At 40.9% G+C, this 26,871-nt stretch overlaps 8 protein-coding genes across 14 annotated transcripts in view; 3 read left to right on the forward strand and 5 right to left on the reverse strand.

The window, feature by feature from the left end:
* Nucleotides 1-4,225, forward strand: part of LOC132793360 (palmitoyltransferase app) — a 68,271-nt gene extending 64,046 nt beyond the window's left edge. For 3 of the 5 annotated variants that reach the window (XM_060803245.1, XM_060803244.1, XM_060803246.1), the window contains one exon: nt 667-758. Coding sequence is in view for 2 of the 5 variants with exons in the window: in XM_060803247.1 (XP_060659230.1) it covers nt 667-1,568 (902 nt within the window). In the remaining 3 variants the exon portion in view is untranslated. Of the gene's footprint in view, nt 1-666 lie in introns of all 5 variants that reach the window. The other 2 variants (XM_060803247.1, XM_060803249.1) reach the window with 2 other exon arrangements.
* LOC132793363 (LITAF domain-containing protein) lies at nt 3,054-4,190 on the reverse strand. The gene is made up of 2 exons (XM_060803253.1): nt 3,898-4,190; nt 3,054-3,815 (listed from the first exon to the last, which is right to left on the reverse strand). The coding sequence occupies exons 1-2, from the start codon at nt 4,188-4,190 to the stop codon at nt 3,710-3,712; spliced, it is 399 nt and encodes a 132-aa protein (XP_060659236.1). The 3' UTR covers nt 3,054-3,709.
* A 2,726-nt stretch (nt 4,226-6,951) lies between the features above and the next one.
* LOC132793362 (zinc finger and BTB domain-containing protein 24) lies at nt 6,952-8,495 on the forward strand. The gene has a single exon (XM_060803251.1). The coding sequence runs from the start codon at nt 7,049-7,051 to the stop codon at nt 8,483-8,485; it is 1,437 nt and encodes a 478-aa protein (XP_060659234.1). The 5' UTR covers nt 6,952-7,048; the 3' UTR covers nt 8,486-8,495.
* Nucleotides 8,496-8,714: 219 nt separating this feature from the next.
* On the reverse strand, nt 8,715-10,313 carry LOC132793361 (protein-cysteine N-palmitoyltransferase Rasp). The gene has a single exon (XM_060803250.1). The coding sequence runs from the start codon at nt 10,289-10,291 to the stop codon at nt 8,786-8,788; it is 1,506 nt and encodes a 501-aa protein (XP_060659233.1). The 5' UTR covers nt 10,292-10,313; the 3' UTR covers nt 8,715-8,785.
* Nucleotides 10,314-10,580: 267 nt separating this feature from the next.
* LOC132793317 (modifier of mdg4) lies at nt 10,581-12,794 on the reverse strand. Its single transcript, XM_060803128.1, has 2 exons — nt 12,552-12,794; nt 10,581-12,465 (listed from the first exon to the last, which is right to left on the reverse strand). The coding sequence occupies exons 1-2, from the start codon at nt 12,552-12,554 to the stop codon at nt 10,804-10,806; spliced, it is 1,665 nt and encodes a 554-aa protein (XP_060659111.1). The 5' UTR covers nt 12,555-12,794; the 3' UTR covers nt 10,581-10,803.
* A 207-nt stretch (nt 12,795-13,001) lies between these two features.
* On the forward strand, nt 13,002-14,142 carry LOC132793318 (NADH dehydrogenase [ubiquinone] iron-sulfur protein 3, mitochondrial). The gene is given in 4 exon segments (XM_060803129.1): nt 13,002-13,195; nt 13,255-13,326; nt 13,392-13,558; nt 13,560-14,142. Coding segments are annotated over 4 exon segments (762 nt in total). The 5' UTR covers nt 13,002-13,131; the 3' UTR covers nt 14,019-14,142.
* Nucleotides 13,829-25,828, reverse strand: LOC132793316 (longitudinals lacking protein, isoforms N/O/W/X/Y). Of its 3 annotated transcripts, none has more exons than XM_060803126.1 (7): nt 25,729-25,828; nt 23,932-24,610; nt 23,184-23,862; nt 22,824-23,092; nt 22,633-22,741; nt 16,228-17,363; nt 13,829-16,167 (listed from the first exon to the last, which is right to left on the reverse strand). In XM_060803126.1, the coding sequence occupies exons 2-7, from the start codon at nt 24,100-24,102 to the stop codon at nt 15,799-15,801; spliced, it is 2,733 nt and encodes a 910-aa protein (XP_060659109.1). In that variant the 5' UTR covers nt 24,103-24,610; nt 25,729-25,828; the 3' UTR covers nt 13,829-15,798. The 3 variants fall into 3 exon arrangements, with proteins under 3 accessions (XP_060659109.1, XP_060659108.1, XP_060659110.1); XM_060803125.1 differs by having other exon boundaries at nt 23,932-24,615; nt 25,729-25,810; XM_060803127.1 differs by lacking the exons at nt 13,829-16,167; nt 16,228-17,363 and adding an exon at nt 18,064-21,070 and having other exon boundaries at nt 23,932-24,615; nt 25,729-25,809.
* LOC132793321 (uncharacterized) lies at nt 18,029-19,907 on the reverse strand. The gene has a single exon (XM_060803131.1). The coding sequence runs from the start codon at nt 19,905-19,907 to the stop codon at nt 19,539-19,541; it is 369 nt and encodes a 122-aa protein (XP_060659114.1). The 3' UTR covers nt 18,029-19,538.
* Nucleotides 25,829-26,871: the final 1,043 nt, after the last annotated feature.

Raw genomic sequence — 26,871 nt, forward strand, 5'->3', positions numbered from 1 at the left:
ACAACAATACCAAACATGAAACCATATCACATAAATATCTATTTTATTATTTGCATTGGCTAATTATTGATTTAAGTGCTTATCAAGCTGGATTATGTATTTTTAATTATGTTAATTAGTTATGTGAATTCCCCAGCCCCAAAAAAATCAAAAAGGATAAACGCCGCCGCCTGTCAAAATAATAATAACAATAATTTTTCGCACATTTCGTTTCCAGTTGAGTTGTGTTTGAGTTTTGTGCGGCCAAAGTATATTTTAATTACATTTTATTGTTCATTTATAATTTGCCACCTTTTTTTCAGCATTTACAATTTGTTGCGTATTTCAAAATACATAGTTTGTTGTTAAATCCCGCAGCTAAAAACAAAAGCCACCAAACAGTCACAACAACAACGACACACAAAATCTATCTATACCCACAAACACCCACAGCAAAATAAAAAAAACAAAAATAATACTCGTATCTCGAAATTGAAATACGAATTGAATTTTTAATTAGTTGTCAAATTTGTTGTAATGAGAGTTTTTAACATTTTAAATGTTTCACATTAATTATGTATGCAATTTATTGAAAATGCAATAAATGTTTCGCTCACTAATCGTGCACTTATGTGCTCTGCTTCTCCCTCTCTCTCTCTTTCTCTCCTGTCGCTTTCTCATTCACAGGTAATTCCAATAGTTTAGCCCAGCTAGTTGACAACGAAATTCCATTGGCCCAAATGGATATGCCGTCGTACAGCCAGCAGACAGCAACACAGAGCCGTCAATTCCGGCACCACAAACAGCGACAGTTGTCCAACGGCGCCTCAGCTGGAGGCGGCATCGGTGTCGGCGATTTGGCCTATGAGAATCAGCTGGCGGCAGCGGGCAGTGAGGATGAGCTGGACAATGCTGATGTTGTTGTGGTGGGCGGCAACGAGGTGGTTGCTGCCGTGGCCGCCATCGCTGCCTCGAGCAAGGCGCGTGAGATGCGCAACCGCAACCGCAGTGGCAGTTACAGCAATCTCTTTGACGTCGACTTTGATGCAGCGGTCGTCAATTCACCGCTCTCCGACAACCACAAGTCGTCGTCCGGTGCTGCGCTACTCGCAGCTGCCATCAACGGTGACCAACATCCGCTTGCCAAGTCCGTTTCCCAGACGGAGAACATGTACAGCAATGTGCCGCAGGTTGCAAGCTCAACGCCCACAGATGCCACTCTGCATGTCTACTCAAACATCATTGATGAGCGTGCCCAACAGCAGCAGCGACAGCAATCCGAGCAGCTGCAGGCTACGACAGTGCTGTCATCAACGTTGCTCAGCGATGATCTCGATCTGGATGATCCGGTGAGCGCTTCCTTTGTGGGCGTCGGCGGTCATCATCATCAGCATCGAAAGATGGCGGGAGATGGCGCTGAGCAGGCCAAGTCAGCGGATCGTTTGCGTATGCTGCATGACACCACCATGATTGACACGGCACTCGATCTGGACAGCCTCGATGGCTCGAGCATGGGAAACAACTCACAGTCCTGCCTGGTGAAAAATGCCAAAGCCACATCCAATTCTGCCGGTGTTCCCATTGTCTAAGCTCAATTCAAAACGCTTCAACTTCAACTATGTACCCCACTGTAAATAGCCAATATTTACCATTGAGCTTCAGCTTTTAATTAGAGAGTTAACACACAAAAAAACAAAGGCTATCGAGTATTATGGCCAAATCGCTGTTAATTTTAAATGATTTTTAAAACAAAATTCGAAACAAAGTGCGGACACTTGAAAAGCAAATCAACCTATCAACAAAAATAAATGGGCAACTAAAATATTACCTTAAGGCGTTACGCATTCATAAAAGTAAAAACATATATATATGTATAAATCAGATTATAAAACCCAGAGAGATAAACAATATAAATAAAATACAAATACAGATACAAATACAAATACATATGCATATATACAAAGGCAAAAAACAAACAAACAAACAAAATAAAATGAAAACGTGGTGAACAATGTTAACAATTCAGAAGCATTAAAAATGAATGAATAAACTAATACTACTTACACTATAATTAACTGGAAACTGTTTATACAATACACACTCACACACACACAGACATACATACATACTTGTATATGGTTAGTTTTAGCATTTAGTTTTCGTATATTTAAGTTTTTACACCGACAAGCGACGAGCGTGTTCCGTTCTTCAGAGTTTAACAAATAACAAATTCAACGGAAAATCGCATGCAATAAATAAAAATAAATATATATATAGAGATATATACAAATAGATATATGTACGAGTATGTTAATCGTGTTACAAAGAGAAATGATTTAAACAAAGAAATACACCACAAGAGAAATGTTAACAGACATAAGAAATTTAAATAGAAACCGAAACCGAAACAGAAGCAGACAAAAATATAAAAGAAAACAGTGTGTGACGTATTAATTGTTTATTTACACATAAGTGTAGTATGTGCGTGGTGTATCGTACAATGTTAAATGATAATGATAAATGAATTAAATTGATAGCTCCGATATGGAAAGTGGGGAGCGATCGTGTTAATAAGAGTATGTTATGCGAAACTAACGAACTACAATTATACAAAGAACACAATTTATAAATAGAGAACATGAACACAACCGTCTTTTATTTATAGGCGTCAATTGTTGCAATTTATTTCGGCAATTGGAAATGTATTCAGTTGCTATACATTTATGGAATTTGCATAGTAGATTGTTACGGAATTAACAGTTTCTACATTACCATGGTCATGTGCCTCCAGTTGAATTAAGCTGTCATCAATCAAATGTTATTTTTTGAACAGTTGCTATTAAATTGAGTTCTCCGCCAACACTTTCCGTCGTCGGTCATTTGAGTAAAAAGCTCTACATTTTATTTTACGTTTTTTATTATTACAAAAGATTAGACGACATACATTGTTATAACGGATCCTCTCAATACATATACAATAATGCGTTTTAGCTGAAGACATTGCAGGTGCATTTAAAAAATATTTCTTTTTATTTGTTTTTTGTCTATCTTTTCGTAAAATTACAAAATTGTGCTTACGATTTCCCGTCGTTGGTAAATAAATATATTTATTACAATTATTATTATCAAATATTCGGGGATCAATGTGTGAGATTTCAAGACAGTTTTTTTCTCGGGATTTACAATATTAATCTGAATTTAATACGTCGGACCAGTTGGATAATTATTTACATATTAAGTGAAATTAATTGTTTAGTTCAGCTGCCAATTATTTCTTTTTGGTACGGAATATTTTGCATTTATTTACTATACATTGCCCATAAATTAGAGGCACGTTTCAAACATTTTTGAATATGAACATATTGTTAAGTACTTAACACATATCTCTGACAATTTAAAGAACTTATTAATGGTAAACCAATAAATTATAATTGTGTTACCAGTAACGTGCACAGAGCTTGAGCATACATATAAGCAAAAGATTAGCGTAAGATTAGAGGGAAGCGCTTGAATTCCCTTTTCGTTTTTTTGGGGTATCTGGAGTTCAAGAGAAATTACTACAAAATTAAATAAAAAAAAGGGTAAAACAACCACTTAAATTTAATTCTACTCTTTATTCCCATTCATCATTCTCCGTTCGCATTTGTAGGTGTGTAAATATCTTTCTCACAGTGTGTGCGTGGCGTTCCGATGCACGTGGCAGAAGTGCGAAGCGAAGCAGTGTAATTATTTATCGGCGATAACGTCCCAAATACGCCCGGCAGTTGGGGCAAGTGTGATGCACGTCCATGCAATCGTCAATGCAACAAGGTATAAAGCAGCAACCCATCCAGCAACTGTAATTAACAAAGATTCTCGTTAAGACGACGTGTCCACCAAATGTGGTTGAATCAATTCGAAACGAATCGAGATGCTTACCCAAGCAATGCGATTACAAAACCCGATATATAGGCAATCATGCCCGGTTCCGAGCGTGTCGATGTTTCAATCTCCGCATGGCATGAAGGGCATATCATGTGTGTCGGTGAGCGGCCAATGGGAACCACGGTCGTCAATATATTTGTGTTTGCGGTTGTCGGAGCGGCAGTTGGCGTGATAACGTGGGTCCATCCCACAGGCTTTACTCCTCCAACAGCCTCATTATAAGATGGTGGTGCCGATGGCGGTGGAACGTATGTAAATGGTGGCGCACTGCCCGAAGACTTGTCCATATTGTCCTTTAAATGCAGTTGCGTCAAGAGCTGCAGATATAAAATAAAATTCTCTTAAAAGTTGCCAAACAAAATTCGTGTTCAATACGTAGCAGCCAAACAAATTTTAAAAATAGCTCCCCTTCATTGTAGATGATTCATCGTGAAAGAGAAAGCTGCTCGATTTTATTTATTTGCACGCTATACGGAATACCGAAACAGAATCAGAAACAACAACAGAGAGCAAGGCCACGCTCTTTGTGTGCCAAAATTCATTAAGTTCTACGCGATGCGCACTGTATGTATGTACATACATACGAACCACAAGAACTTAATATCCTGAGCCCTGCAGCCCATTAAATTCACATCAATATTGTTATTGCAATTAAGGTCATTTCAGTCTCGTTACGACTTTGCTCTTCACTACACTTGGCGGCATCATGTGACAATTGCAATTGAAGCAAACATTGACGTCGCAGTCAGTGGACTTGTATTTACATTGTCTGTGGCGTACATCAATTAGTCAAAGAGTCGAGTTATGCGCTTGTTTGTTGAGATACAAACACGAGTATTCAAGAACAACTTGCGCTACATTAAATGCAATTAATAAAGACAGCAAACAACTCAAATAAGATTGTAGCCCTGGTATCCGCCAACGGCTTTCGCCACCCAAACAGGAACTGCAAGCGGAAGTGTTGTAAAATGCAGAACAGGTTTTGGTCTAAGATAGAACATGGCGATTGCCATTTACAACATTGCGTATTTAACGGTGGGCAATATTAAGAGTATTGCAACAGTCATCAGAGCGCAATCAGTAAATAATCCTACATATATTTATATGTTAAACCCTAAAGCCGATTTGATTCGCAAAATACGTTAATACAATTAGCGGCACCGTGCAAAAACGGCCGACAAATTGAGTTAAATTGAGCTGGATTTTGAATTTGTGTTTGTTACTCGAACTTATTGTTGTTGCAGCTGCTGTTGTTGATTCTGTTGTGTCTTAATTAAATCATTATTATAAAAAAGCAACAAATGGCGACCTCAGACAGCACAGACAGTGAACGAAAATTTGTGATGCTCAGATACCAGAAGATACAAACACGATAAAAACGTACGCGCTTTGAGCATAGTACAACAATAAATAGAATGGGATTTTGCTCTCATTTCACAACTGTGACGTCATTGAGCGAAAACTAAAATAGGCAGAGGTGGACCATTCATTGCCAGGTTAAAATATTATAGTTTATTTGAAAAAACAAACACATAAATCAGTTCATTGTTATTAATGAAATTATACTTTTAGTTGCGGGATTTCTTAACTCGTATATCAATGAGTAATTTCATAGGTAATTCATCTGTTATGTCAGTGTTGCCCCACCTCAGAAAATTGCAATATTACACTTGATCCTCCGATGGAAGTGTTGCCACACCTAATACTAATTTAAAAAGGACTTTTTATGCCCTTGCATGTTATTCGCAAATTTTTGCTCGTTATTTTGATGTCAATTCCAAATAGCGCCAACAACCATCCAAAGGTGTTGAACGCGTTTGTATCAAACAGATGTTGATGCGACTGCCTTGAAGATGACGTCAAGCTATAATCGGAGACAAGTGCACGTTATGAATTAACATAAATACACACACACACGTATCAATATGTATTTATATACAAACATTTATATGTATGTATATAATGGTCTCTGTATGTTGACATTCCGCAACTGAAATGTACAGAGTATATTTAATTATATTCCGTTGTTGCAGACGGCTTTGGGGAATTTTTAACACTCGTTATCATACATTTTGGAAGGCTTTTCACCTTTTCGTGGATTTAGCGATTATTTACCATCAAATACTGCCAACACACTGGTACAATAGACACACATGTGTATATATATGCAAATATTTACGTTTAACATTCAGCGCTCACTTTAATTTCGCTATATAGATTCAAAAATGTTTTCTGGCGAAATTTCTTTGCAGTACATAACTTGTTTCTATATCCAGCTGATGGATATGATAATACTATACATACAGAGGTACATATCTACATATCATTATTCATTAAGATGAACAATGTTTATATATACATGTATGTAATTATATATGTATATGTATGTATGTATATTGGATGTAGTCGCACATACACATACGTACACTAAAGAGCGCACATATGTATATACATTTTAATTATTATTAAACACGCAATTTGTTGTAGTAGTTTGGGAATCACACCCTTCACAAAGAGATCCCTTGCCTTTGCTCACAATTAATTTAACACTTTTTTTAATTACGCAAATGCAAGTTATTCTTTACCTTCAAAATATAAAACTGGGCAAAAACTTTCGCACCACAACAAGGCGACGACACGCTAACTGATTAATAGTGTTACCGCCTATTATTTGTGGCACAACGCCATTTTAAATAAAAATGACCTAAAATTGGCAAGCTTGTTACAATTGGCGCAAAACAGCTTTTTAAGTTTTGGTAAAAACACATATTTTTGTTCAATGAAACAAACCGAACGCCTCGTTAAAAACACTTTTATTTTGAGTCAAAAATAATTGAGAAACAAAAAAAATATAATTTTCAATGCCTTCAATCTCATTTGAGATTTAAAAAAGGGCTGCACAGCATCACGCTTCTGATTGATTATTAGAGACCGTGAAATTTAATTTCTTATTAAGCACAAATCTTTAGAAAAATAAGATTTTTCTCTTTTAAACATTTTAAGCATTAAAGTAAACACTATATTTATAAAAGTAAACAGTATATTTAAGAATGTCGACATGGTATATTTTAACTTTAAACCGGCGGCCACACTAGTCACTTACGTTTGTTTGTTTTGGAATTGATGAAATGTTTTTGTCGCGCCTATGTCTAACAAATTTACTCCAGATGTAGCCGCGCTGCTCCCAGAACGCCAATACCGCTGCGAACTGTGCAGCGATCAGGTCTTCAGCAACCAAAGTCACTATCAACTGCATCTCCGACGACGACACAAACTAAACACCACAAACAACAACCACCCAGAGATAACCAGTTATCATTGTCCAGCGGAGAAATGCATCTATAACGCTGATCGTCCAGGCAGTCGAGGATTTGCGAACTTACGTTTCCTACGACAACACTATCAAAAGATTCACATGCTTAAGGAATTCAAATGCAACGAATGCAATGAAACTTTTCTGCTCGAGCGTCATCTAGAGAAGCATCAGTGCTGCTCCTCCTATCCATGTCCCATCTGCGGACTCACCTATAGCAGCAAGGCGGGCCTGCAAACCCATATGAGGCGCAAGAGTCACTTTGAGACACCAAACAACGACGAATCCTCCAGTTCAAAGGTTTCCTCATCCAAAATTGCGTTGCCCACGCTGCAAGCATGGAAGAGATTACAGAAGCAAGCAGAGGATGCAGCGAAATTTACAATAAAGCCTGAGCAATGCGAGGAAATCATTCAACCCGCTGCACCACTATTGCAATCATCCTTTTATTACCTGCCCACTATAGAGATTCCCTATGTTCTACAGCTGCCGGTGAATGCTCCTGACGAACATGTGGTCCAGCTAGAAGATGTAGATGCCCATGTAGAGCCGCCTGACAACGCCAACGAGCTGCCCATTCCCAGTTTCACGGACGAGGAAGTGGAGCGTCTGTTACGCGACATGGAAACGCAAACCGACGACGTCGACCTGGACACACTCGATATGCACAATGAGGTGCTGGCGCCACTGCTACGCAATATACAAACCCAGACACTCGATAATCGTCATCATCAGGGCACTATGACAGAACTGGATCTGGAGCCGGAGGAGGAAGAGCACAGCACGAATGCAGCAAATGGAAATTATGGTGCTTACCCGGAGCAAGATCATATCTTTGGTCTGCAGACATCGGCACACATGCATACCCAGACCTGTGATGAATTGTTCGAGGAGCTGCGCAATATACAAACCCAAACGCTCGATAATCGCCATCATCAAGGCACTATGACAGAACTGGATCTGGAGCCGGAAGAGGAAGAGCACAACACGAATGCAGCAAATGGAAATTATGGTGCTTACCCGGAGCAAGATCAAATTTTTGGTCTGCAAACCTCGGCACACATGCACACCCAGACCTGTGATGAACTGTTCGAGGAGCTCGGCTTGTCGCACATCCAGACACAGACACATTGCTCCGATGGTTTGTACAATACACAGCACACGCAGACCTGCGACGAGATGCTGGACGAGTTCTTGGAGAACTTTCAATCGACGTGTACCCAGACTAGATGGTTGGATTGGCAGGAGACTGATGGCGGTAGTAATTAAATTATTAAACTTTATGCTATTAAACATATTTAATAAATCGTTGACTTCAATACTGTATAGTTAAATATACAAAAATATTTAATGACTAATGCGAATAAACCCGAATAGTTTAAGTGTTCACCGAAATGTCTTTTCCGGTTAGAAAATTACATTCTTAGTATAATAAAATGTTTTACATCAAAATCATTCAATTTATCATTATTAATTACAAAGATTAGGATTTCTTCTTCAAAGATAATGAAAATATCATTAATTTCGGTCCCTGATTGTTAAGTATATACAAGTAGTTAAGCTGCAGCTTCACAGTCTGTCAGATTGTTTGAGTCTCCTTTTGCTTGTCCCACTGAGCAACATCTCAGAGCACTGGAAGAAGCAGTAGCTGCAGAAGCACAAGGCCACATAGTTGCCAACGCCACTCAAATAGGCGCCGCGCATCAGCACATCTCCAATCTCCTGACCACCAATGAAGTACACATTGGAGAACGCAGCCGGTATAAAGAGCTGTGTAGCCAGCAAAGCATACACACGTTGGGCGCCACCTTCGCCAAAGTGCTCAAGTGACCAACGTTGATATGCGGGCATGGCGATGAAGGCTCTGAAACACTTCTCCGCCGCCAGACAGAGAAAGTTGAGTATGCTCCAAATGAGCACATAAGTGTAGCAGCCATGCCAAATGAACACAAAGCCAAAGGTCAAAGCTGTGGCCCCAAACTTGGCGCCTATAGATGCATCTCGTCCACACAGTTCCGCATAAATGTGCTGGAAGAGAAACTCATAGAGTCCCTCGTCGAAATACTTCCACATGTCCGAGTAGAAGTGTATGCGGCCAATACAACGTGGACGTTGCGGTGCTGCGATACCGTCGTGTTCCGCAAAGGCAATGCCGAGTCCATAGGTGACCACGTAATACAGGAAGAAGAACTGTCCCATAAAGTAGCCGGCTGCATGTTGCCAGAACACCGAATCCATCATGGCCACCACGCGCACATCGCGAGCCAAATAGTGTATGTAGAGGTAGTGTAGGGCACATTGCATTAGAAGCCACCAGAAGCCCACGCGCAACAGAGCCACTAGAAAGCGCTTCCATTGCTGAGCAGACGATTGAGCTGGAACAGCTGTCACACGCTTAAAGCGCTCATAGCTAATGAACGGTCCATAGGTGAGGCAGGGAAAGTACATGGCATAGCTCAAGTAATCAACAATATCATCTGACTGCCGACGTCTAGATAGCGAGTAACTGCATCCACGCAACACACTCCAGGAGAGCGTCACAATCAGCATCACGTACTCTGCATAACCCACTTGATCCAGCCACCATTGATTGTTTTTGGCCACATTGATGATACCCAGCCAAATTGCCGACAGCAACCATGTAAATCGCTTGGAGCGGCGCTGCGCTGTTAGGAAATAGCTAAGCAGCAGCGCCGCAAACATGAGCTGGGAGGACCAGTGCAGTTTGAGAGTCAGTGCCAAGCTGCAGACTGCAATGTAGCCATGTCGTTGCGGATGTGGCCACCGCCAACGGGAGACGGAACTCACGATTGCATGCAACAGGTAGAATGGCCAAAAGACGGCAATAAAATCAACGAAATTCTCCAATTCATCGTTGCTGGCATCTCGCAATCGTACCTCGTTGTTGCTGCGCTGCAACAATGACCAGCCTTTGACGAAATGATACTGGGATTGGGAGGAGCTCACGATGCGATCACGTAACACATAGATTTTATATAATCCAATAACAATGTAAACGATGTAAACAAAAAAATAAAGCACTTTTTCGAACCTGCTCAACAAGCCGGCAGTCATTGTGGTATCGATAACTATGCTTGCCTATCGATAGAGCTACCGGCGTGAGACACGACAACCAGGGCTACTACATCACCGGTGAAGACAAATCGTTGGTTTTAAAATATTATTTAAATTTTGATGCTGCTACTTGTTATTAAGGAATAAAGTTTTTAATACATCTGAAAGTTGTCTTACTTCAACATTCAGTTTTGAGGTTTCAGAATTAAAAGACTCTTGAATTATTTAAATTTTTAATCAGAAGGTTGAATAGTATAGCTAAAGTATTAGGGGCAAGCCTAAACAGGATTGTATTATTTACAATAAATTCTTCGTCTTTCGGAACATTGAAAACCCAGTCAAATAGGAAAGAAAACATAAATTCTAATTGTAATTTGTCAACATTATTTTAAAAAATAATTAAACTTAATACTAAATGATGGATTAACACTGCTACTATATGCATAGAATATAATTAGCTTAAGATGAGAACTATGTAATAAATGTGTACATGAAATCTACGTAGTAATATCTTAACTTAAAATATCCTCCTCATCGTCTTCCTCCTGCTCCTCCTTGACCTTACGTTCAGCCTCTGTGACGCGGCGTTGCAAGTGACGCCAGAGTGTACTCTTGGGTATTTCGAAGAGATTCGCCGCATGATTCTGTGACATGCCACCATTGATGCAGGCATGCACCGCTTTGGCCAACTTTTCTCGTAGCTCGTCCTTTGGCGTGCTGTCACGTCTGCGACAAGCCACAAACTCGGGCAGACGACCTTGGGCCGCAAGTCTCACCTTGTGACGATGTAACGTGGACATGGGAATCCGCAGATCTTGGCTGATACTCTTTAGTGAATCACCATTCTTGAGACGTTCATATGCCTCTGATAGCGATGGCTTCTCTTTCTTAATACGCATGTAGGCGGGATTGGAGCGCACACGACGCCACAACACTGTCTTCGATATGTCGAAACGATCCGCAGCCTTCTGCAGACTAAGACCCTCATGGAGTACCGCAACTGCTGCCAGTTCAAGTGCATCGTTGATATCGTCCTTGATTTCCTTTTTAAGTGCTGCAAACTGTTGATGTTGTTTGGTCATTGTCTTTTTGGAGGCCTTTGCAGCTGGCTGCGGACGTTGCTGCACTCGGGTCTTGACCAGTTTCAAGTCCAACTGCGATTTACGTGGCTTAACATCCATTAATTCCTCATCTTCCTCCTCATCCTCCACGTCGCCCACATCCTCCTCATGCATAGCATCCTCAGTCATTTCTACATCAGCATCCCCAGTCATTTCGATCAAAGGACCAGCCGAGGGCACATAATGCTCTTCGATCAGATGCGACTCACTCTCATCGTGCTCACCATCATCAACATCAGCCTCGGCATCATCAACAGCCAACTCATCGCCGGTCACAGCATCTACAACAGTTGTGGCTCCAGCCAACTTAGTCACCGACGATGCTGATTGTGTGATGGTAAATGTGCCCGTATTCTCGGTTAGAATGTATTGATTGCCGCTCGATGTGCCACCCATGTGCTCAATGGAATATGTTATTTTCGGCTGGTCACTGTAGACATCGAGAAACTCAAGCGATCTGGCGCCATCCTGCTGCTGATGCTGCTGTTGACTCTGCTGCTGTTGCTGCTGTGGATCATTCAGCACATTGTTGCTCACTTCCATTTTGCCCACCACTACATTGGCAACCTCTTCCTCCTCCTCGTCTTCTTCTTGCATGAGTGTGGTATTGGCAATATGTAAGCCACTTATAGACTTGGCAGCCTCCACAGCCATTGCACCACTTACGACACTTGCCGTGCTTATTGCTGTGGGATTCGTTTCAAAGCTGATGGCAGATTTAATGCCCAGTAGGTTAATGGCCTCCAGGAATTCGGTGAGCAGCGCTGAAGGCAAACTCGTCTCGCCCATGTAGATAAACGACAGCATGCTCTCAAGTAGCTCACCGCGTATGTCAGGCAGAATGACGGTGGCCTCCTGACCGACAGGCAAGTCAACTAGTAGATTGCGCATGAGATCACTGCAGGTGCTGAGCACGAAGAGATGAGCGCGCACACTAATGCCATCTTTGGCTACCAGAAGGACTTCACATTGTTGATTGTTGCTCTGCTGGTTAAGCAGAACACGCTGTATATCCATAATTGTGGACGAGTGACCCATCCACTTGAGATGATTCTGCAAGAAGCGAAAATAAATCAAATTGTTGGTTTGTTTTGTTTTGTTTGTGTTTGGCGCTTGTTCCAAAATCCAAAATCCATTACCATTTTCGTTTGTTGTGTTTTATTTTCCACAAATCTGATTCTATTCTATTCCAGGGCACGCAGCGAAACGCGAAACGCGAAAATGGAGAGCACGCAGTGTTGCCACTGCTAGCAAAAAATATTATTAAGGGGCAGCTCGACTTATTTAAATAACTGAATCCAAATCACAATAAAAATAAATCAATAAATACATTTCATAAATTCTGTTCTGAACTTAATTTGCCCACTACCACAAAGATGTCAAAAATTATTAGCATTTACAGTAATGGCAACTCTGTATGTTTGCAGTTCAACAGCGGAACATGAACTGCGGAACAAAACCAGTTCATGTTAAATTAGTGATTAAAATCAGTTTAAAAATTCCAGCTTATGTTAATTACAATACGTAGATAAATTAAATAAATGTTTCCCAATTATTAGTATTATTCAAAAATTATTTATTGTATTTGTCAACGGCAAGATCTAGTTCACTAAACTCAAAAATATTGTCCAACACTGCCAGCTTGACGTTTTTGTTATTACATAAAAATATTGTGCAGATTATTGGATTTGCACTCAAATATTTCAACAAATCGAGCGTATGGCCGCATTAATAAGGAATCTGAGTGCCAGAATTGCCACGGTCGCTTTGACGGCCCGGCATGGTAAATAAACAATACGGACAATTACTTCAAATTACTGAACTATTCTTTCTTTAATGCAGTGGCACCCGCTGGAACAGCTGCTTTGCGTTTGGCGAGCACTGCGCCCGTCGATGCTAAGGCACCCGAGAAACGTAAGTATAGCTCACCAGCAATATACTCTGCAACATGGCCTAATTACTTTTTTGTGTTTGTGCAGCAACGGTGCGCAAACCAGATGCAGTAGCTCGCAGCCATCTTTCTGACTTTGGTCGCTATGTGGCCGAGTGCCTGCCCAAGTATGTGCAGAAAGTGCAATTGACCGCTGGGGATGAATTGGAAGTGCTCATAGCACCTGAGGGCATTGTGCCGGTGCTGCAGTTCCTTTAAGGATCACCATCAGGCACAGTTTACCAACCTGATCGATATTGCTGGCATGGATGTGCCCTGCCGTAAATATCGCTTTGAGGTTATCTACAATTTGTTGTCGTTGCGCTACAACTCACGCATTCGTGTGAAGACCTACACAGATGAGCTGACGCCTTTGGACTCGGCCTGTGAGGTCCACAAGGCTGCCAACTGGTATGAGCGTGAGATTTGGGATATGTACGGTGTGTTCTTTGCCAATCATCCGGATCTGCGTCGCATTTTGACCGATTACGGCTTCGAGGGACATCCACAGCGTCGCGACTTTCCGTTGTCGGGTTATGTGGAGCTGCGCTATGATGATGAGAAGAAACGCGTTGTCTGCGAACCCTTGGAGTTGGCTCAGGAGTTCCGCAAGTTTGATTTGGCGGCCCCATGGGAACAGTTTCCGAATTTCCGTAATGCAAATCCCCCCAGCTGAGGCCGTCGAGGCTCCAGCAGCTAAGAAGTAAAATCTTCTACGTATAGAATGGTGAGAGATTGCGTTACTAGATACAAAGAATGGTATCAATAAAAACGATATGTAGAACTTGTAAAATTAAAAACAGTGATTTATTGATAACGACACGCCACATAAAGTTGCAACTCTTTCTTTTATTTTTTTTTTTGTTTGTTTTGAATTAGCAGTTGAACTTCAGGTTCCAGTAAGAAAATAGACAAAGTCAAGTTCTATAAAATATGCAATTGCGATCTGAAAATCGCCAATCAAATTTCATTTTTAATTTTTTTTATGTATAACATCATGAGTGATTGCCTTAATAAGTATATCTCATGAGCTGCATAGATTTTCGTGAATGGGAACAGAATGTGTAAACTGTTCCCACATCGCACAAAACATACATACAGTGCACGCTCTAAACAGTGAAATCTGTTGAACGATTATTTTTTTTAAATTAATGCCAAATGTAAACTATTCTTTTATAGTATTAGCGTGCACTGTTGTCGTATTAAACAAGATTATTCAATTTTGTTAATTTCTAAAACTAAGATCAATAAAATGATTTGCTATATTTTGTTTAGTTTTACGTTGATTCACTTGGCATTCAGTTTATTTATGTGACTCCAAACTTCCATTACATTCATTCACTTTGTACTCTTGATATATGTATGTAATAGTCTTGCCCTACACAATAATGAAGTTTAATGCTTAACAGATCAGTTAAGAAGAGAATTACTACGTTAAGTTTGCTTGTATTTCGGTTCGGTTAGTTTGCGCCTGTTTTAAAAACATTGCATTTGCCAAAAATTTATTCAAAATAATTCGGTTCGCGATTTACAAATTACTTCACTTATCAACACATATTTGACATTCACACATGCGCACATTTTTGATGCATATACATATATATATGTATGTGCATTATATATGCATTTATATAACACAAAAGTTTGTTAGTTTACCAGGTTATTTTTTTATCCTATTCAAAAAATCGTGCGCCAGCGCAGCGTTGGATACGCTTTCTCAATTCAAGTTGTTTCTCGTTTTTTAATGTTTTTTTTTTTGGCGGGAAGTTAAGTTACTTAAGTATGTAGTGTAATGTGTGTGTTTTGTATGCATGTATACGATTTTTTATTTTGAATACCTAGACTGTTCATTCGAGCTTCAATAGTTGACGCTTTATTTCACGTTTTACTTTCATTTAATTTTCTTTTTAATATTTTCAATTTGTACAAGAATATACAAATATATATGTATGTATGCATATACAATTCATATGCAACAATAAAATTTACAATTAGAGCTCGGCTGTGATTACTTTAAAAAGTGTTCCCACCTACGCACAAATACATACATATTGTATGTGAATGTGCGTACTTTACAACACTGCGCCCAGTTTATTTGTGGCGCAGCTACAAAAACAAATTTTGCTGCACTTTGGAAAAAGCGCATGAACAGTCCGTGTACTTGTCAGCACTTGGCGTGCATGACACAGAGTACAGTGGGACTGTGACAATTAAAAATTTCGATGCAGGATGAAGCAGTGTGCTGTGAATGCCATGAAATGTCATGCAGCGCGCACACATCTATCTTCTCCTGGCGACAAACAACAAATTCGACAAACGCCCATCATTCATAATTTCATTCTTTTTTGTTTGGGGGTGAAAGGGCATGGTTCGTCCTGTCACAAATACAAAAATGTGTATGTATGTATATGTGTGTGTGAGAGTGTGTTCAAAATTAAGCCAATGGCACTCAGGGCTTATATCGATTCGGTTTTTGTATAAACCCGACCAGACCCACTTCCCCCAGCCGGTGCATACGAGTTGCCATCGCCTCCAGCAGGCGCAGCTTGCAACTGTTGAGGATTCTCATTGTTGCTGCTGCTGTTGGCGGCGGCGGTGGCAGCGGCTGCTTCGTTGTTGAGCCGCTCGTGATACTCCTGGAAGCAGGGGACAATGCATAAATTCGTTTGACACTCTGGACAGTGAAATTTCGTTTTGCGGCGCAAAATGCGATTATGTCCATCGATGGTGTTCCAACAGAAGTTGCAGCCAAGCGCCGGACCCGGCCGTATGACGGGACAATGACTAGAACGTGGATTCTCCAACGTAATGATTTCCCGATGTGTCTACAATAAAGACATATGATATGTATATTGCTGGTATTGATGGGAATAGTCGTCGTTTACCTGTGGCGACGACACTGAACGCTGCAGTTCCTCGTTCTTTACGCGCAGCGTGGGCAAATGCTCAAATGAACCGCTCGTCGTTGCCGCCGTCGTCGTTGACCCCGGATGCAAATGAATGCTGGAGCCGGTTGACTTGGAGCTGCGCAACTTGTTCTCTACCTTGGCACTGCTGCTCCGCTCGATCACGTTCGTCAGCGGTGAGTGCGGCGAGCGTCGTTCCGGAATGGGAGTCGGCTCCGAGCTGCCGCCGTACGTGGGCGAGAATGCCTGGCGACTGCTGATGCTGTTGAGTCCGGCCGTTGGCGAAGTGACCACTGAGACGGGCGTGCCACTCGAGTTGGTGGGCGTGGCGGCGGTCTCACTTGATGTCACCACACGGGTGGGGACCAGGTACTGCGATGAGCCCGCTGGCGGCGGCGAGCCAGAGGCATAAATTGACTCGGGCAACGAGATATGATGTGGATGATGCAATGCCGCTGGCGGCACATAGCCAGCATTTGTGCCGGACAACGGATGCGAGTACTGACGATGCAATGGCGCAAACGGATTGGTACCCGTTATGCCTGCCGAGCCGGTGGCATGCAATGAGTGCTGACGCGGCAGCAACGGATCCGAATGCTGCTTAATCAGATATGGTGTGCTTGTGGGCACGCTCAGCAGATGCGGACTACCCGATGCGATGCCCGGTGCTGGTTCCGAGGCATGGCGTTCGATGCGCGACGGCACCGTCAACAGATGATGATGATGATGGTGTTGCTGCTGTGGCTGATGATGATGCGCCGCCTGATGATGGTGATGATGCGTCGAATAATCCCGGGCGGTGGCCGTCGTTGTGCCTGCAGCATTGAACGGATCAAAGTCAAGTGTGGTGGCCGCCGTATCCGGAGATATTTGATTGTTAGAGGACATACTATCGCTGTCCCGCTTGACACGCGGCTGCCGAGTGAGCACGCGATTCCGCTTCGAGCCCATCACACTCTGCGATGACTGCGACGTCTGCAGATCCGTGACCGTCTCCGTCTCGCTTGGCGTGCGCTCGAAGCTGCCGCTGCCGCTGCCACTGCTCTGGCTCTGACTCTGGGTGTGGCTAATGGCGAGCGTGGGATGCGCGTGAGTGGCATGCGCTGGGCTGGGCTCTGTAAGCAATAAAAACAATTAGTTTTGATGCAAAAAATAAGATTGACAATAGTAAGCACCATAAACTAAATTGTTTTTAATTATGTTGTGCTTTTTAAATGCTCTGAAATATAATTATTATTGTGATGTTGCCATTATGCTTTAAGGCCTTAAAAAAAACATGATGAATATGAGAAACATGTTTTAAATTAATAAAAAGGAAAAAAAAATATCTACGATTAAGACAAGGATTTGAAGTAAATGCTAAAATTAATGTAGTTCTTTTTAAAGTTTATTCGTTTCTTGCACATCGAAGCCTAAAATCTAAAAGGTTCGTTCGTTAGTTACATTAGAATTATATCATACAATTTTTGCGTAACTTATTTTACAGTCGTTTCATGTGTTTTTTTGTTTTTTATTATTCATTTACTACCGCTGACTAATCGTACGTTAATTGTAATTTTAAATAATTAAATTTATAACTAAACACTCACACACTCTCTCACTTTCACGCCGTCTTGCATTCGTACATTCGCACACACAACTACCATAGTTATTGGTACTTTGTAATCGTAGGAAACAGAGTTAGTCATACTTATTGTTTATGCTATGTTTTCGCGTTGTTGTTTTTCATTTTATTGTTGATGAGTTCGTAATTTGTTTATGTTGCATCTAGATGTAGGAATTTAAAATGCATTTACGTTTTACAATTACAATGACTTCTAACAAATCACGCTTCGTTTTCTTTTTTATTTTTGTTTTTTTTTTAATTTTCTTATTTTTGTTTCTTGTTAGTATGCCTTGTGACAATATATATAAAAAGTTCTCTAATTTTTTGCACACATAATAATATATAATATAATGTATATTATTATCTGCATGTATATATACTATATGTTTTGAATGTATATTAAAAACACACTATTCTTAATCGTTTCGTTTTTTTTTGTTGCCTTTACGTTACATTTACTTTCTGCAGTCTCCATTTAGGATTTTGGGTGGTTACGAGTTATCTTTTTAGTTTTGTATATTGCGTATATGGCTTGCCCACATTTAGTCCTATTTCAATTGGAAATCAAATCACAAAATGAAGCAACAAAATTTCAATTTAAGCATCCCCTCAAGATATGTCTGGTATGTGTGTTATTAAATTGCACGCGAAAAGATTCATTTTAAATAGTGCCAGGCTGAATCGTTGCATTTTGCTTTGGCTCTTTAGAGGTCCTTCCCAAAATCAAAAAGATAAATAAACGAAGATCATACATTTACAAATACACACACATATTTAAAATATAATTGGTACATTCACATTGATATCATACATTATTGAGTTTTTGCTTAAGTCAACTTTCTTGATGTGGTTCTGTTCTGTTCGATTTATTTATGGTAAGTTTATGGATCTTAACGCACTCTCTTCCTCCATTTCCTTCCAGCTAGATACAAACATTAATTTTCAACTAAATCTGAATTGGCGGCCTTTGCCTAACTGTACACATAAATCGATATATGTTTCTGTATGTTCTGATCGAGATGTAATGTACGTAATAATATTGGTTTGCATTTGTAACACGAGTGCCGGTTTATATAAAAGGAAGTTACATACACCTTGAACATATATATATTTCTATATATATATATAGTACATAGGATATTTGCAAATAATTAGGCCGTCGTTCTTAAGTAATTATAATTAATATTTAATTGTTGTATGTACATACTAGCTAAAGTCGATATCCCGCGATCGTTATCGACGCTACATCATCAGAAATCATTTACTCAATTTTGTTTTTCTTTTCTTGTCTGATTTTAACACTAATAAAATTGTATAAATTTATGTACAAATACAAATTGTGGTTACATTATACATGTACTACCGATGCCTTAGTTAACAATCGTAATAATTTTCGGCTCGAAACATGTAGTTCTTAAGGAATTAAGTTCTATTTTATTACATGTGTTGCCGGCACATCTGCTTAACTTTGCTTGAGGGATTGGGTTTCTTGCTTGCTTGCCTGCCTGTCTGTCTGCCTGGATGATTGGCATATTCATTCATTTCTATATATATATATATACGATAGTCACACTCCCTCAATCCTGATTCCGATCCCAATCCGATTCCGGTGGTAAGTTCACTAATAGCTGCCGTTTTGCTCTAATACCTGTATCGAGTTTACACCGCGCCGCATCTAAACATTTTAGGACTTATCCAAGTATTGCTGCAGGCCCGTGTTGACCAGCGGCGGCAACGTGCTGGCCACCATTGCTGGCTGCGGCGGCGGTTGTGGCGTTGCCACCGTTACGAAATTATTAAAAAGAAACGCAGTAGCCGCTGCGCTGTGCGCAGTGCCCATTGCTGAGACCGAAACAGGCACGGCTGATATGCTCATTTGTTGATCTTGCTGCTCGCTGCTTGCAGCCATTACGGCGGCTGCCTGCAACAACGTGGCTGGCCCTGGCCCGTGTGCAGACTCGCCGCCGCCACCGCTGCTGATGGCGCCACTGCTTAGCTGGTCCATCTGGAGCGGCATTACACCCGCCGCTGCGGCTGCGGCAACTACGCCCATGTGACTTGTTATCGTATTCTATATCGAGTTGAAGTTAATACTCTGTAGATTCATTGCAGCGGCCGGATTCACATTGATCGTTCCCGCACTCGACGCCGCAGCTGCCGTGCCGGCGCCCGTCGCATCGATATACCGCTGTCGCGGCATTGTCGGCGAATCCATGTACCGCGGGTCAAACAAGCTCATCACACCGATGGGATTGGCGGTACCGGCTGTGCCAGCTGCCGTTGCACCCGCGTGATGTGGTGTGCACATCAGCGATGGCGTCGGTGTCTCCGTCTGCGGAGGTATCTGCATATTGAGTGCTGCTGTTTGAGCCGCTGCAACGGCCGCTGCTGTAAGGTGATCATACGTTTCGTTGGTCGTATCATCGCCTGGATTCGTGGATGGTGTTGGCGACGGCGATAGATTTGGTTCCTGCTTGACAACTCGCGCTTTAATGCTGGGCCTCGACACCGGATAACCGCGCTTCTTGTACTCCAGCCACAACGTTCGATTATTGACGCCATACAGACGCGCCGCCTTGCAGAATCCAATGCCGCCCGTGCGTACCGCCTCCAAGGCGCGTATGAAATTTTCATCACCTTGTGGATTGACTGAACGCTTTCGCTTAGGCACTTGACCACCGCCACCGTTGCCACTGCTGCTATTGCCACCGCCGCTGCCGCCACCAGCTCCGCCTGCACTACCACCTGCGCTGCTGCCACCGCCACCGCCACCCACACCCGAATGCACCGGCGACTGTGTGGGCGTCGGCCCTTGACTGTACACGGACTGCACCATATTGGACTCGTTGGGCGATGTGGGCGACAAGTTTTGCGCTGCCGTTGCATAGCCGCTGACCAGATTGTTCACAGTAATTATTTGCGAGGAGTACGCTTGACCAGCTGTGGCGCCCTGCTGTTGTTGCTGCTGCTGCTGTTGCTGGTAGTGCAGCTGCTGCAGATGCTGTTGTTGCTGCTGCTGCTGTTGCGTGGCCTGCTGCTGGGCTTCGTGCTGTTGTTGCTGCTGCTGCCGTTGATCGTTGGCCGCGTTGCCGACGCCGGCACTGTTATTCGCGCCGCTATTTGGATTGCCACCGTTGCCGTTCCCAATCAAGTTGGACTGGCAGGCGGGCATCGAGAAGCGCGAATAGTTTGAATCAACAACTGTCCATTGCAGACCTGGGAAGGGGAGAGAGAGAGAGAGACAGCGTAAGATTGGGTTTTTGTTGTCTTTTTGTACGGCGGCTGCGGCAACGGGAGGGTATTGAATTTGAATTTTATTTGACTCTATGAATTTACTCTCAATTAACTGGGGCCGGCCAAGATCTCTGAGATTGGATTGCAAAAAACCGTTGGACAAAATGGGGTAATAGAGTTGTATAGTTTACATAGTAGTAGAAATGGTATTTGGTATCGAGTATTGAGGAGTAGTAGAAAGATTGCTAATGCTAAATCATTATCATTTGGAAACCGCTCTACAAAAATTATGCTCACAACTTAACAAAAACAAAACCAAATGTAATCGAAAGAAGAATATCAAAATAAGAGTTGAGTTTAGTAATCAAATTCAACAAATAAAGAAAACAAGAAAAAAACTATAATTCAATTCAGCAAAATACACTTATTTAGTTTTTGGACTCTGTGCTAGCTCTCTCCCATTCCCAAGTTCAGGTAGGATTTCATTTTTGAATAGTATACACAATAGTTAAACATATATACATATATGTACATTCATTTGCATTATCATTTCATATAACAATTATCGTTTTCTTACTTTTTTATATTTTTGGTAGTTTTAATTAGGCGCACACTTATTCGATAATTGGTAGTCTTTATGCTTATGTTTCATATTTAGCTTTAGCATTCATTTCTCCAAGCGCTTTTTGGATCGTCACTTAAATTTGTTGTATGTATTTGTTTTTGGTGGGTTTATGTATGTGAGTGTTTGTGTTTCCAATGAAAATACATGACATATAATATGAATGCGAATTATGCGATAGCAGAGAAACGAGAGTAGGAGTAGCAAATAATTGCGCAAATCAAGTTTTTAACAATGAAAATAATGATAATGATAGCCAAAGAATAATAAATTAAGTCAACAATTAACACAAAACGAACTCGGGTCCAACTCGATTTAAATCCAATGGATGACAACCCCCGATGCCAATAGCAGAGTATTGCAATCCCTCAATGAACCATGATCTAACGTATGATTTGATTTGATTTGTATATTGAACAGTGTTAGCATTTGCATAAACAAGCTGCAGCTTCATTACAAGCTAAGCGCAATTAACAAATGAATCACATAATTAATCGCATTTTGTGGTTAATTTAGCACATAAATTACAGTATTTCGATTTTTGCTACAAATCTATATAGGGCAACCATACGTGAAAAAATTATTGGCGAAGACAAATTGCTTTAACCGAATTTCCAAGATCTGTATAGGGAAATTGTTGCGTAAATACAAGAAACTTTAGAATACATTGATATTTTGAGTTGACCAAAAAAGAATAATTTGAATGGGCAACTATCGCAATACAAATTTTGTTGATATAAATCGATATATACTGTATTTATTTAATGGATGATGCGTGCTTAAAAGCGTTGATGCAATGCGTTTTGTGTGCGATTCATTTATTAAGCGTTCACTGTGGTTATGCAGCCTCAGCTCGTTATGGAAGCTTTGCAGGTTGCTAGCAGCTTAGGTAGCTTTTTGGGTTGTGTTCTGTTTGACTCACCCGAATGCGACGATTGCGAATTGGGGGCGTCGTGTTCCGATGGTGTTGTCGCGCCCGATATATCCAGCGGCATCGATTGATTCACACTACCAATATCCACTTCGGGTTTCTGTATAATTAATGAAAATGACAAACTTTAGTACAATGCGAGGCATTTAAGGTGGACGGTGTAACGTGACCAATTTCATTACAATTTGCATATGTATGTGTCCGTGTGCGTCATCCAGATCAGAATCCTGAGGCTGTTGCTCCAGTTCAGTGCTCGTCGACTCCTTGATCAGCTTGCTGCCATGCAACGCATGTCCCGAGAGGCTGCCCAATGCTGCCGAGCTGCCAGCACCGCCAGCGGCAAACGACATTTGACTCATTTGCGCCAAACTGAGGCCGGCTGCACTGCCAGCACCAGCTGCATCCAGCGAGCTGCTGTGCTGATCCTCCGAGTTGTTGCGTTCTCCAGAGCCTAAAATTATGAAATATGTAAATTAAAACGGTGTCTTTGCGAATGATTCAAATTTGTAGGCGCGACGATGCTTTACCCAAGTCGCACTCACCGTTATTCGAGGATTTGCGCAAGCGTTTGCGTCGCGTGGCCGGCGAGGTGCCAGCACTTAGAGGGGATGGCGTTCGCCTCAGCTGATGATGATGCGTCTGCGAACCCTGAGCTTGACTGCTCTGCTGTTGCTGCTGTGCCTGGTGATGATGATGGTGGTGATGATGTTGCTGTTGCTGCTGTTGTTGTTGCTGCTGCTGCTGTTGTTGTTGGTGCTGTTGCTGCTGCTGTTGTTGTTGTTGCTGCTGTTGTTGGGCCTGTTGTTGCTGCTGCTGCTGCAGTTGTTGTTGTAGCTGCTGTTGATGATGCTGCTGGAATTGTTGTGCCTCACTGCTGCTCCAGAGCGAATCACCTGCGCTGCTGCTGGCACTGGCTGCACCCAAACTGGAGGCCGCAGTACTGGTGTTAGCGGCAACATTGGCGCCAGTTTGGCCCAGCAGCTCAGTGGCTTCGCTGGATGACTTGCTGTCCGATTTGGTGAGGTTTGCCGGATCTGTGGGCATTTCGGCCAGCCCTTTGATCTTGAGCATCTCGGCCGTTTTGAGGATGTGCGGCAGTTGTTCCTGCGACACATTCACCTCGCCGTAGTACATGAAATCCACCATCGTCTTGAGATCATCGTACTGTACGTCCTTCAGTATGACAATCGGATGCTGGCACGGATTTGTAGTGAACAACGCCTGCCAAGATGATTAAATAAGCCACTTAGAGATGATATATAACTATAAATTATATTCTCCATTACTCACCTGAAAGTACGAGCTGCACGCGGAGAGCACGATTTTGTGGGCCTGCAGTTGACGACCCTCCGCGGCGAGCGTGACATCCACCAGCGTTCCATTGTGCAACAGCGACGAGCATACGGATATGAAGTTCGGCTGGTGATTGTTCCAGCGCAGACAGAATTGCTGCACAGACATTGTCAGCGTCCGCGTCAGCGGCGTCTACGCAACGTAAACGAACCGATGTCGTTGCCGCTGCCGCGCACTTTGGGCTCGCGGCAGCAACAACAAATTTGTGTTGAAATATCAGCGAGAGATGTCAGCAACAACAATATTGAATAGCGAGACGACAACAACAAATTCCAATTTCAAAGCGAAATGACGAAAACACGCTGATAACACTATTTTTTTTTTTTTTTTTTTATCGCCTATTGATTTTTGTTTTTTCCTTTTGCTGTTTGCTGTTCTGTTGTTTGTTTCTTTTTGCTTGCTTTAATTAAAATTTACGTACAATATTATTTTCGGGGCGCCTTCAAGTGCTGTTGTTGTTGTTCGTCGTTGCGCGCGTGTCTGTATGTGTGTGTAGCATACATACATACACTTATATGTACGTATGTATGAATGAATTTCTTTGCGTTTGGCGGCGGTTTCTATGCCGCGCTCTTCTTATACATATGTATACACAGATGCACGCATCTTATGTACACTGTTCTGAAATGAGAGTGAGTTAGGAGTGAGAGAAGGGAATAAATTAGCCATTTCGATTATTTTATATTTTATTATTTTTGTTTGTTGATAAGAATTTTTGTAGGTATTTTTTCCATGTTTATTTAGTGTCGCATTGAATCTCGTATTTTTTTTTTTTTGTCTTTTTTTGGTCTATGCGCGCACTCTTTCGCTCTTGCTTTCTGTATCACAGGCTGCGCCGCGGCGCGCTCGCTCTGGCTGCTTGCTTACATACACAATAAAAACACCAGCAAAATATGCACGAATGTGTATATGTACGTATGTATGCAATTATACAGTCGCGAATAGCACTCACGCACACACACACATACGTAAACAAACTTATTCCATATACACGAAAATTGAACAGAGCGGAGTCTGTGTACTGTTTAATTTTTTTTTTTAGTTGTTGGTGTTTGGCTTGGTTTTATTTTTAATAGAAAACGTAACGAAATCTAATACATAGGCACATGAGAATGTGTCTGATGTGCGCTGCTAGCGAGACCTTGAATTTTCTTTGATTGTTATGACGTAATTAGCGCGTCTCTGACCCTCTGCCTTTCTACCGCAGGCACGACCACGGCCACGACCGACGACGTCGTGCTAATCGCTGTCGCTGCCTATACTTCGTTTATTCATCGTATTGACATTTTCAGCAGCCTTTATTTAGATAAATGTGTGTGTATATACACATACACACACGCATCTACATATATATTTACATATGTCGCGCGTTTTTCTTATAATGTTGTACACACCAACTAACTTTCAGTGACAGTATTGTAAATATCTAAAACTAACGCGTTCATCCATTAATTTGGTTGCGATGCACAATAATTTAACGTTCTCGTGAGTCTGGGGAGGCGATTTTTTAGTATTTTGCACAAAAGAAAACACGGCGAGAAGTAGAAAGTCCAAAAACAAAATGGCGCGCTTGTAAGAAAATTATTCGTTTGCAAAAACTATTAAAATCGAAACGTATGCAGTGAATTTCATATCATGCGAATGCGTTGCACTATCGTGCTTTGATATTTACACATTTTGTATTAAATTGCTTTATTTTTTCCGCACAAAAATTAATAATTATGGAATTCTTACGTTTTTTCTTTCTTCTTTTTTCTTCTTCTTTTTTACTGCGACTGTGACGTTTCGTTCAGAATAAGTTCATTTGAACGGTGCGTGTCAGAGTGAACTGGTTCAGTGTAAATGAATTGATAGTTCGATTTATGCTATTAAAAAAAACGTATTTTCTGGAAAAATAATGGATGATAAGAGCTTGAAAATTACTGCTAAATTAAATGATTAGGTTTTCGCTATAAAAATAAATGTTCTAAAACAAATATACTTATTTTGTGTCATAGCGAGCAGATTTTTTCTGTGAGCAGTAATGTGGTTCATTATCAGTGTTGCCAGTTTAGCCTATTTTCAGTCTAGATCAAATTCATCGCTAGAAAAAAGCGGAAGTGACACCACTGTTCCAATTGGATTTTTGGAAAAAATTTATATGAACCACTGCTCACGGAAAAAAGCTGTTTGGAATAATGAAATCACATTACTGCTCACAGAAAAAAGCTGCTCGCTATGACCCAAAACAAAGGGGAAAATTTTGGAAAATGAAAAAATCGGGAAAATTTTGAAAAATTAAAAAATTTTAAAATCCGAAAAATTTTGAAAAATGAAAATATGAAAAAATCGGGAAAATAAAAAATGTAAAAATCCGAAAAATTTTGAAAAATGAAAATATGTAAAAATCGGGAAAATTTTGGAAAATGAAAAATGTGAAAATCGGGAAAATTTTGGAAAATGAAAAAATGTGAAAATCGGGAAAATTTTGAAAAATTAAAAAATTTAAAAATCCGAAAAATTTTGAAAAATAAAAATATGAAAAAATCGGGAAAATTTTGGAAAATAAAAAATGTAAAAATCCGAAAAATTTTGAAAAATAAAAATATATAAAAATCGGGAAAATTTTGGAAAATGGAAAAATGTAAAAATCGGGAAAATTTTGGAAAATGAAAAAATTTAAAAATCCTGAAAATTGTGAAAAATGTAAAAATCCAAAAAATTTTAAAAAATTAAAAAATGTAAAAATCGGGAAAATTTTAGAAAATGAAAAAATGTGAAAATCACATTTATTTTTATACCGTAAACAAATTATTTATTAATTTAATGGAATCTTAAGCAGCGCAATATATAATATAAAATACTGAGAAATACCATGTAGATACATATGTTACTTAT

This window comes from Drosophila nasuta, chromosome 3 (genome assembly GCF_023558535.2).
Source record: "Drosophila nasuta strain 15112-1781.00 chromosome 3, ASM2355853v1, whole genome shotgun sequence".
In the NCBI taxonomy this organism is placed as follows: Eukaryota; Metazoa; Arthropoda; class Insecta; order Diptera; family Drosophilidae; genus Drosophila; species Drosophila nasuta.

What these genes read in the sequence shown, in the direction of transcription:
- LOC132793363 (XM_060803253.1), bottom strand. Translation starts at nt 4,190, where the DNA reads ATGGACAAGTCTTCGGGCAGTGCGCCACCATTTACATACGTTCCACCG. An exon ending in TTTGTAATCGCATTGCTTGG is followed by an intron (nt 3,816 to 3,897) that starts GTAAGCATCTCG and finishes TGTTAATTACAG; the next exon opens with TTGCTGGATGGGTTGCTGCT.
- LOC132793321 (XM_060803131.1), bottom strand. Translation starts at nt 19,907, where the DNA reads ATGGGCGTAGTTGCCGCAGCCGCAGCGGCGGGTGTAATGCCGCTCCAG.
- LOC132793316 (XM_060803126.1), bottom strand. Translation starts at nt 24,102, where the DNA reads ATGTCTGTGCAGCAATTCTGTCTGCGCTGGAACAATCACCAGCCGAAC. An exon ending in CGTGCAGCTCGTACTTTCAG is followed by an intron (nt 23,863 to 23,931) that starts GTGAGTAATGGA and finishes TCATCTTGGCAG; the next exon opens with GCGTTGTTCACTACAAATCC. An exon ending in GCGCAAATCCTCGAATAACG is followed by an intron (nt 23,093 to 23,183) that starts GTGAGTGCGACT and finishes TCATAATTTTAG; the next exon opens with GCTCTGGAGAACGCAACAAC.
- LOC132793361 (XM_060803250.1), bottom strand. Translation starts at nt 10,291, where the DNA reads ATGACTGCCGGCTTGTTGAGCAGGTTCGAAAAAGTGCTTTATTTTTTT.
- LOC132793362 (XM_060803251.1), top strand. Translation starts at nt 7,049, where the DNA reads ATGTCTAACAAATTTACTCCAGATGTAGCCGCGCTGCTCCCAGAACGC.